The 11011-nt window shown below is 42.2% G+C and overlaps 1 protein-coding gene across 1 annotated transcript in view; it reads left to right on the top strand.

Annotated features, from left to right (window-relative positions):
- The first annotated feature begins 56 nt into the window (after positions 1-56).
- Positions 57-11011, top strand: part of apc2 (APC regulator of WNT signaling pathway 2) — a 33860-nt gene continuing 22905 nt past the window's right edge. The window contains exons 1-3 of the mRNA XM_085775174.1: positions 57-106; positions 8111-8269; positions 10054-10144. Of these exons, the coding sequence (XP_085631300.1) occupies positions 8132-8269; positions 10054-10144 (229 nt within the window). The 5' untranslated portion in view covers positions 57-106; positions 8111-8131. The remainder of the gene's footprint in view (positions 107-8110; positions 8270-10053; positions 10145-11011) is intronic.

The raw sequence follows: 11011 nt of genomic DNA, 5'->3' as shown, positions 1-11011 counted from the left end.
CCCTTCCTGCCCCCCCTCCCTCTCTCTATTGCTCTCTCTCCCCCCTCCCATCTCCCATCTCTCTCTCTCTCCCTCACTGATCTTCTGCTTCGCTCGGAGTCATGAGGTAAGAACAGACCGCTCCTTCTCTTTTCTTCTTTAACCTTCATTTATTCCGTTTTTTCTTTTTTCTTTCTGTGACCCGGTTTAACACAGTATACACTTTGACTCGGCCTGGCTCGGTTCGGCTCGGCTCGGTTCGGTCCGGTCTAGCTCCGCTCGCCTCTCTGCTGCTGCTGCTCACACGCAGTGCGGGAGGAGAGGACACAATACCGCTCCTCCTGGTTGATGCGATGATGAGACGAGCGGAGGCTGCAGGACTGGGACCAGGACTAGGTTCGAGTCCAGGTCTGGGTCTGGACTCGATTCTGGATTATAATAAGGCCAGTGTTTGTGTTTTTTCTTTCATCCATCGCGTTTTTATTTTAATTTTTCAATTCATTTTAATTTTTTGGGTGGTGGTGGTGGAGGAGGAGGAGGAAGGGAGGGCGTCCTAGTTTTTCTCCTTGATGCGGGCAGAGGATGGAGGGCGAGGAGGAAGAGGAGGAGGAGGATGAGGAGCTGATGAATCATAGATGTCGTCAGGGGGGGAAAAAAACAAAAAACAAACAAAAAAAAAAAAGCATTAGAGGTCAAATATTAGAAGATGTTTTATTCTCAACGCTGCAGATCCAACGCAAACCTGTTTCTATTGGCTTCCACTGGTTTCTGTTTGTGCTCCTGCTCCTTTGTATCTGCGTGTTCATGTAGCTGAGTTAGCTCGAGGCTAATTTTGCATGTGCATTTGAACGTCTCATTGGGCTCCTCTGGTTGTTGTTTTTTTTTGATGGTTTGGGGCCTTGAACGTCTCATCCACTGGTCCATGATGCACTGGGACAAAGATTCACTGTCTGTTGTGTTGTTGTGTAGTTTAATTGATCAGGTTTTATCTGATTAGCCTCTTCTGATTATTTTAATATCTTATTTGAATATGCATGTTTTGTTTTAATTAACATTATGTAACATGTACAGTCAGAGGTTAATCAATATCTAATCAATCAGACTAACAGACGCTGAGTGACGACCTGTAAATAACTGCAGCTGACAGAGCAGACTGTGTGTGTGTGTTTGTGTTACTTCCACATCATTAGATTTGTTGTTGAGCTGCAAAAAACTGCAGTAAAAATATGAACAGTGCTGCCTTCACTGTCCTGCCAGTGTGCAGGATTTCTGACACCTCAGTGTGTTTCCTCAGTAGTGTCGAATGTAGGCTAACTAAGTACTTTTACTCAGATACTCTGTCTACGTAGCAGAGCTGAAACTAAAAACATTGATTGTTTGTAATTGACTGATGAAATTTTCCAAAACAAACGAATCGATCAGTTCTGTTGAGACGCGACAGGAGGCTTTTACTTTGAAAAGTCCAGTTTCCTGTTTTTACTTTTGGTCTGTCGTGTTCTGCAGTAAAAAACGAGGTCACAGGTCGTTGCTATAAAAGCGTCGCCAGGTGCTGTTGCCAGGCAATATCTAGCGGTGGTAGTGATGACGTCACCAGGAGCAGGAGGAGGAGCATTTGCATTTGTGACGTTTGTGCCGCGTTCGATTCCCGGCTGTCACCACTAACTCACTCTAGTGGCCGTTAGAGGAACTGCAGCTTTGTTTGGTGTTGATCTGTTTGTTTACTTCCTGTTTGTTTCATTTCTCTTCGTAAGAAACGAAAACAACTCTCTTCTTTCTTTCTTTCTTTCTTTCTTTCTTACTCCCTCTCTCTGTCTTTCTTTCTTTCTCTCTCCCTTTCTTTCCGAGGCACAGTGGGTCTGTGCTGCAGTGTGTTTGAGTCCGACTGTGTCTGAGGGGCGGGGTCTCTTTGACTGACAGGTATCAGGCTCCTCCTCTTTGACCATATTTGGATTTGCTGGAACGATCAGAAATCAGAATAACTTTATTGTCCCCTGAGGGAAATTTGTCTCGGGCCAGAAAAGTGCTAGCCTGGCTAACACCAGGTCTGGGAACCACCCGCTCATTGTTTCGTATTTGAGGCGTGGTTTACAAAAGCCCAGAGCTGTTTATTGGGCGCTACGGATGCCTATCAAATGCATCTGAACGTAGCTTATAGCCAATCGTATCAATCATATCCGATGACGTATGTATAGCAAAAGAATTCCGCTCGCTAAACGTTTCTCTTTTTTCAAAATAAACTTGCGGTCTAAACTACTTAAAACACTTTTGTAACGCTCCATGGAAAGATAAATCGTCTGCCGCCATGTTGGATTGATAACAAATCAACAAAGTAGCTTTGATGTGTCGTCATCGTCTTGCTGCCCCCTCCCCTGTTCTGTGATTGGCTCCATCGTTGAGGGAAAAACTGGGTCCATGGTTTCCAGGCCGACTTGCAGAGCGGATAAAATCGCGCGCAGGCAGCATGGGTAAACCCAGGCTATAGAAAAGTGCTGCAGCCGACATGAGGCACAATTACACAAAACACCTGCACATAATTAATTGCATTACAACACAAAATAAAATGAGATAAAATAAGACGGGAGCGTCCTAGACGGCAAAGCCAAACAGAATAAAAGCAGCGAATAACAGGATACTGCACAGCTCCAGCTGCAAATTGAAATTCATTCATTCATTCATTCATTCATTTTCTATACCGCTTATCCTGCACTAGGGTCACGAGTGAGCTGGAGCCTCTCTCAGCTGACTTCGAGCGAGACGCGGGTTACACCCTGGACAGGTCGCCAGCCTATCTCAGGGCCGACATATTTATAGACAGACAACCATTCACACTCTCATTCACACCTATGGGCATTTTAGAGTCACCAATTAACCTAACATGCAAACTCCACACAGATTTGACACAAATTGAAATTGAAATTGCAAAAATAATTTAGCATATTACATATTGCACGTGAAGGAAGGAAAACAATCCACTATATCTATCTGCAAAGTGCTACACAAAGAAATGATTTAAAAAAAAAAGATAAAAGCACTAAAAAACTGATAAATAGTAGCAGATGGTGATAATGCACCAAACTGTGTTTTTTCCTTTGCGTCTGCTTGATCTATATCGGAAGCATCTTGTACTCTGAGAGCAGAATATGGGTTGGGGTCAGGACCAGGAGTCTGGATCTGGTTCTGGTTCTGATCTGTCGTCTCATTGGCTGATTGACATGACACGGGATCACAGAGGGGAGGGGCTCTGACCTCTGACCTCTGACGGAGCTGCGGGGGCCGTGACTCACCGCGGCCTCGGGAACAGGAAGAGCTTACGTAACAGGAGAGACTGAGAGACGTCACGTCTGACCTTTGACCTTCGTCTGTGAACTCACAGGTTACATGACGCTCACCTGCATCAAGCATCGACAGCAGCAGATTTCATCGACCCATCGTCTTCATCTTCCTGAGCAGCAGCAACAACATGGACGCCGTGTGTCAGATGACAGGAAGGGAAGTCAGAGCTCTGTGTGTGTGAGGTCTCAGGCTTTACTGTAAAACAAAGACGGATGGGAAAGGATTATCGAATATTCCAATAGTAGTTCCATTAAAAAACTATAGTCTTGTCTGAAAAATAGTAGATAGATAGATAGATAGATAGATAGATAGATAGATAGATAGATAGATAGATAGATAGATAGATAGATAGATAGATCGATATCTTTTTTGACGATTTTTAAATCGATTTTTTTTTTTTGAATTTTTTTAAATTTTTTAAAATATTGTGCAATGTACATTTGTTAGCCTTTTTTACATACAGAGAGTACAGGTTTTGGAAAGGGTTATAAGGGTTTAGAACACGGCTCTCTTGAATACTCGATTCTGATTGGTCAATCACCAATATTCTGCGGTGTTTATTTCTCGATAGACCACCGCTGAGCGGACCGTTGCTAGGGACTCCATAGCAACGGCCGACTCTGTATGTCCGGTCACGGCCGCTGTTTTGCCGAGCCTCCTCCCGTTCGTGCATTTGAAGCCTTTGATAATCAAACAGTGGATCGATGGATTACCATACACGTTACGATGTATTTTGTGTAGTCGTATCTGTCATAAACAAGAGATTATGGGGTGCGTTTGTGTCGCGGAGCTACAGAGAGGAGAGGAGCTGTGACACGGTCAGAGGTTCTGATGCAAGTTTACTTTTCAGCCACGATGTGGAAATAATTTAGGAGCCTCCACTCTCCCTGTAACAGGTTACAAGTCGTTTATCTAACATCACTAATAGTCCGAAGCTATTTAATGACGGTAAAAATGAAACATAAAGTAAATATCCTGCATACTTTCTCTTTTCTGTGCTGCGCTGGTCAGAGCGGCGTCCCGAGCAACGGTCTAATTTTACATGAATAAAATCTCTTTTTATCATTATTTTGTGTTACATTATTGAATGATTTAGTTGTAGGCCGTGTTCTAAGCGGGATAATGTATAGTTGGTCGGTTGTTATGGAGAAATAATATTAATATTTCTCCATAACAACCTCCGAACTATACATTATCCCTTACATAAAGTTCACTTTATAATGGACTATGTTAATTTATAGGCTCCTACAGTGTTTGAGTGCAGATAAATGTTAAAAATGCAGACTAAAAATCGAGAGAATTGGCAATATCGTAGAATCGCAATTTAAATCGAATCACCATCCAAAAAATCGTAGAAGAATCGAATCGGGAGAAAAGCATATCATCCCAGCCCTAATAGATAGATAGATAGATAGATAGATAGATAGATAGATAGATAGATAGATAGATAGATAGATAGATAGATAGATAGATAGATAGATAGATAGTATGCGAATTGTGCTTTTGCTTGAAATGTCCATCCCTAAAAAAACAAAGATGGCTGTCGTCCTGGAATCAGTCTGCTGAGGAAGACGCTCTGAGACGTTTCACCTTTTTGTCCCTCCTGGGCTCCTGTACAGTTCAGACCAGCTCTGACCTGTGACCTCTGACCTCAGCATCCAGACAGACTGAAGCTATGTGAGTGAAAACACTCCGCCGCCATTTTCTCCTCCTCCTCCCTCTCCATCCTCTGCCTGGAGGTTACCGCGGTAACCAGACAGTCTCAGGGGGGCAGAGAGAGATGAAAGATGGAGGAGGAGGAAGAGGAGGAGGGGGAAGGTGTGTGTGTGTGTGTGTGTGTGTGTCGGGGGAGGGGGAGCTGGTGGTCGGTCGACTCTTTGTTCAGACAGAAAAAAACACAGAGTGAGATGACATCATCATGTTCATATGATGATGATGATGATGAAGAAGATGAGTGTACGACCGGTCACCTGTCAGTCCTGTCAGTTGCTCTCGTGGCCGTCAGTTGAACCACGGCTGTTGATGTTAGTGATGATGTCAGAGGTGGGCGGAGTTGTTGGTGTGATGTCATCACCTCAGGGTGTGGAGTGTTTGTTTACTTCCTGTTTGTTGCATTTCTCTTCATAAGAAACAAAAGATATCGCCTTCTTTCTTTCTTTCTTTCTCTCTTTCTTTCCTTTTCTCTCTCTCTCTTTCTTTCTTTCTTTCTTTCTTTCTCTCGCTTTCCTTTTTCTTTCTTTCTTTCTTTCTTTCTCTCTGTCTCTCTTTCTATCTCTCTCTCTCTGTCTTTCTTTCTTTCTTTCTCCCTTTTTCCTTTCTTTCTCTCTCTCTCTCTATCTTTCTCACTTTCTGTTTTTCTTTCTTTCTCTCTCTCTCTTGCTTTCTTCTTTCTTTCTCTCTTTTTTCTTTCCTTCTTTTCTTTTCTTGTGTTGTGTTGGATTGCACAGTTTGTGGTGTGAATGAACGATTGGTTAAAACTCAAACTCTCTTTGATCTCCTCTTCCTGATTCATCTCTCCACTTCGTCTCATATCGGGGTCACGCTGTCTGCCGGATCAGGCGTTTCCATAGCAACCCCGTGGTTAATAGGTTCCGTTAAGGCTCGTTAAGTTCCTCCGTTTGATTCTCTCGTTTTATTTTTCTCTCTTGGGAGCTGCTTCACATCTTCTTCTTACCCAGCATGCTTTGCAGCGACTGCAGCATGCAGTGTGTGTGTGTGTGTGGATCAGATGACAGAGGAGGAGGCACAAAGAGCCATCACTACATGTAAATGTGTCACCATGACGATGGGGGAAGGGGGACCTGTTACCGCGGTAACGCAGAACATCAATACACCTAGAGATGTTTGATGGGAAACACACACACACACACACTCACACTGGTGCAGCAGCTGTACTCGTGAGGTCCGGTTCTGATCCGGCAGCTGATGATGATTGGCGCTCCGGTGCTGTTGCCATGGCTACAGCCTGAGAGCCGAGAGATGAGGCGGCGCCCGGTCTGAGTGAAGGTCAAACTGCTGAGTCACTCTGAAGTCTGTGGAGGTGGAGGTGAGGGGGCGGGGCCATCGTCTGATCACATGACGCCTCTGTGTGTCCATCAGTGTGTGTGTGTGTTTACAAACTATAAATGTTCTTTTTCCATTAATCGATTAATTGATCGATCCTGTGCTGTCAGAGCAGTGACTCCGCCCCCTCTGACCTAAGACCACGTCCAATAAAATCCACTTCAGACCAGATTCTGGATCATGTTTTCCCCCCTCAACGCCCCCCCCCCCCTCCTTTTACCCACAATCCCCTGGGGCACCTGCTCCTCATAATGAATGCTGCAGTGACATTTGCTGCACTGACTCCAGATCAGCAGAGTTGAAGAACGGTGAGGACAGAGAGGCATGAGAGCAACACAAACAAATATAAAGAAATATCTGTATCTGTTAAATATATAATCTATAATCTATAATCTATAAACATCATCAGAATTAAATTAAAACAGAAGAATCAATCACTATAATCTGAAGCTCCTCCTGCTGTTTCCGTCCGTCAGACCAGGAGCAGATCCAGGATCAGATGGTGGAAACAGCCCCGAGGACAAACTTAGATAACGTGTTATCTAACAGACTGTCAGTGAACGCACCGCCGCCATCGGTCCAGTGAACACACAACAACAAACTAACAGACTATCAGGGATGAAGCGAATCCTCATTTTTGGGATTCTGCCGAACACGGAATCCACTGATTTACGAACCGAATCCCAATTACTCCGGTCAGCACGTTATAAACACAGTGGACAACATCACACAGTGTGTTTCCTTTTTTATTCTAGCTGTAGAGAAAACAATGGACAATAACTTTTGCTGCTTTTTTGCATTTGAACAGAATTGATTCTGACACTCAGATAGAAAGTTGAGAGTTGTTTTAGAGGTAAATGCAGAGACTGCTTGCGGTTTTGCATGAATTTTCCTCTAAAACAACTCTGTCTGGTAACGTTCTGTTATTATCTCATAGCGTGGTGAATGTGCAGGTCACAACTTGTCCACCAGAGCGTTTTGGAGTTGTTGGATTGTGTATTTGATGAGTTTGATGAGGGAAACCAAGAAATCCCATGAGCCTCCGTGGCTTATAGGGCAGCTATAGGGATTATGGCATTGGGCCAATTTGCCAAAAGGTTGAACTATCCCTTTAAGTGATTCAGGATTCAGGCTTTAACATTTTCTCTCATTCAAAACAGGAAAAAAACACACAAAAAACTGAAATTATTTCCACAGAGCAGAGGAAATATCTGCCTTTAAGTATTATTGGATTGTAGCTCTGTTTGTTGGTTTGGTTTTGTTGGCTAATTTTCGTTAGCCTGTCTATGATGTTTTCCATTATATGTTAGCATCAAGCTAGCCAGGGGACTTCATGTTTATTTATGCTGGCTGTGCTGAGAGTGCTTTGTACATTGTCGTTCAGAGACGGCAGGATATCGTGATTGTTGGCGGCGTCATGACATCGGCGTGCGTATTGTTCGGTTATATTGATGTTCTAAGGTTCAGCAGAAACTGTACGCAAAATTCAACCGGATGCGAAACCGAATCCTGGTTTCTGTAGCTACATCCCTAAACTTGCTTTGTTGTTATTTACTTCGTATAATAGTGGTATGATGTTTGTATTTTTTATGTATCTGTGAAGCACTTTGTGAGTCTTCTCTGTGAGAAGTGCTATATAAATAAAATTCTACTTTACTAAACTCGACCAGACCGAACACAACAACAGACTCCAGACTTCACTCTGACTCCTCCCCCTCCCCCTCTGCTCCTCCAGGTGGCGCTGCGGAGCGTGAACATGGCCAACGTGGCGTCGTACGACCAGCTCGCCCACCAGGTGGAGGCGCTCCGCAAGGAGAACTCCCACCTGAGGAGGGAGCTGGAGGACAACTCCAACCACCTGTCCAAACTGGAGACGGAGACGACCGGCATGAAGGTGAGGACGCAGCAGGAGGTTAGGGCGGGCTCAAATCTAAAATATTTTCTTTGTGACAAAAGAAAATATTTTTTTGCACTTAGGCCTGTAAAAGTATGGAATGAGCTTCCTGAGGATGTAGTGCAGCTCCGTCAGTGAACTCTTTTAAAAATCGGCTTGATCATTGCTGGTCAAATAAGGATTTTTTATATAATTATTTCTATTATTAAGCGGGGTTATGAAATTGTAGTATTCTGATATACAGTATATGTATCAGCAAGACTACTTCATACCCAAATACATTTGTTTTCAGCAGAAAAAAGTGGTTTGGGGGTTTAGTTACTCTTTAAGTGATATTATGTATGCGTTATTGAAGTTTCTAATGGTATATTTGTGTTTATTTTCTGTATGTTGTCATTATTTTGAGTCTGATGTAGAGGATCTAGATCCTGTATCAAATGTATTTTCATTAAATTTCATTAAAATCAAAGGTCATGATCGGTCTGATCGATGATATTGATCTGAAAACCTTCAACGTTGTGTTTAGATAGAAACTATGGAATAAAGATGTTTCTGATCAGATTAAAAACATTTCAGTTAAACGGTTAAAAATAAAAAAACGAGAAACGATCAATTAAAAAAAAAGATAGAAGGAAAGGGGGGGGGTTGGGAAAGAGAGGGAGAGAGAGATGAGAAAGAGAGGGAGGGAGGGAGAGAGGGAGAGAAACCAGGCTAAGACCCAGAGGTTGAATATAAATCCTCTCAGCCACACACACACACTCACACTCACGTGTCCAGATGCTGACAGCAGCTGGATTATCAGATTCAGGACGACGGTCGGACTCTGACACACAAACACAACACGACGACGGTGAGAGAGGAGCAGGAGGACGATGTTGCATTGATTGATTGATTTATTTATTGATTTATTGGAGGACGATCAGACTATGACGTCATCATTCAGATCAGCGGATCAGGTCAGTGGAGAGTTGGACCTATCTATGACATCATCATCCGTCCACCTTTAGGGTTTTTTTGATTCATTGTGAAGCTGCAGATCGACCAATCACAGAGCTCAGATGGTTCGTTACCCAGGTGATCGATTGATGATGTCGGACTCTTTTAATTGGTTATTAATCAGCTACAGACTCTGTCAATCAAGGATGTTGATGTTCTCCTCATGTTCTTTTTATGTTCTCCTCATGTTTTCCTCATATTCTCCTTACACTGCAAAAATATGTGTCTTATTTCTTGTCAAAATGTCTAATTTCTAGTCAAAACTAATCTCTTTCCACTTAAAATAAGACTCATCGCCTAAAAATTAACTTTTTTTAAAAACGTTTTTAGATCATTTTCACTCATTTCAAACAAATTTTCACTTGAAATAAGTAGAAAAATCTGCCAGTGAAAGCAAGTTTGTAAGCAAGTGCTTGTAGGACAAACTTGCTCCACTATCAGATTTTTCTACTTATTTTAAGTGGAAATATGCTTGAAAGATGTAAAAAGTGTCTGAAAACAAGCTACTTTTTATGTGATGAGTCTTATTTTAGGTAGAATGAGATTTGTTTTGACTAGAAATAAGACAAATATTCTTGGTAAGATTTTGCAGTTCTTGTTCTCCTCCTTTTCTCTTTATGTTCTCCTCATGTCCTCCTTATGTTCTCCTCTCATTCTTCTTATGGTCTCCTCATCTTCTCCTCATCTTCTGTTCATGTTCTCCTCCTATTCTCTTCATGTCCTCCTCTTGTCCTCCTTATGTTCTTCTCTTTATGTTCTCTTCATCTTCTCCTCTTGTTCTCCTGCAGGAGGTGCTGAAGCAGCTGCAGAGTAAACTGGAGCAGGAGGCGGGGACTCTGGCGTCGTCGGGGCGAAGCGACGTGCTGCACCAGCTCAAAGGTCTGATGATGATGATGATGACGATGATGATGTCACCGCCTCCTCAGGGACCAATCGCAGCTCACAGACATAATTGATACACTCACTCAACTAAACCTGATTGGCTGCAGCTCATTATGACTCATTAACCACCAGCCGCTGGTAGTGTGTCTGGACTGGAACTCAATTACACACACGGTCCAGATCAACTATTAATCAATTACCAATCAACAGAAAATTTGATCATTGAACAGCAGATTCATTGTTATATATCGTTAATATGTAATAGCCGGTGTGATATTTCAGATCATTTTTTGTCACTATGGCGCACAGGAGAGTGATTTTCGATTTATGTCATTATTATTATAAATATAGGCTAAATATAATAAAAATTACACTTTATTAATAAACAAAGCACCATACACATGAATCACTGTAGAAATTAAAGATATATCATTTTTAATTACTATAAAAAGGCTTTCAAAACACTGCCTGTCCCCACAGCCAAACGCTAGCCTATTACAACAATGCATAATAAATAAAATCCTTCTAAAATCTATTTTTTTTGCATATTAGTGTGACTTCATATTCTATCTACACTTAAAGTAGCCTGAGATTAACCAGTAGTCATTTTGAATGAGTAAATGTGTATATTAATAAATTCTATCCACCTTTTTCCGAACGTCAAAAACGTAAGCCGGTTTTGCTCTTCCGGTGGAATTTTATGTTTACGTTTCCATGGTTTCGGTAGTCGCGGTAAATGCATGGATTTTTTTTTTTTTTCCAATGAAAATCTGTAAAACGCATGGATCATCACACCAGCTTTTAACAATGGATATCACACAAATTGAAATCTGTGTTAAAAGCCAGTGTTAATAGATCCATGCG

This window comes from Trachurus japonicus, chromosome 4 (assembly GCF_045865225.1).
Source record: "Trachurus japonicus isolate A0001 chromosome 4, Traja_1.0".
Classification (NCBI taxonomy): domain Eukaryota; kingdom Metazoa; phylum Chordata; class Actinopteri; order Carangiformes; family Carangidae; genus Trachurus; species Trachurus japonicus.
The sequence above is the reverse complement of the archived record's forward strand: the minus strand, read 5'-3'. Positions and strand labels throughout refer to the sequence as shown.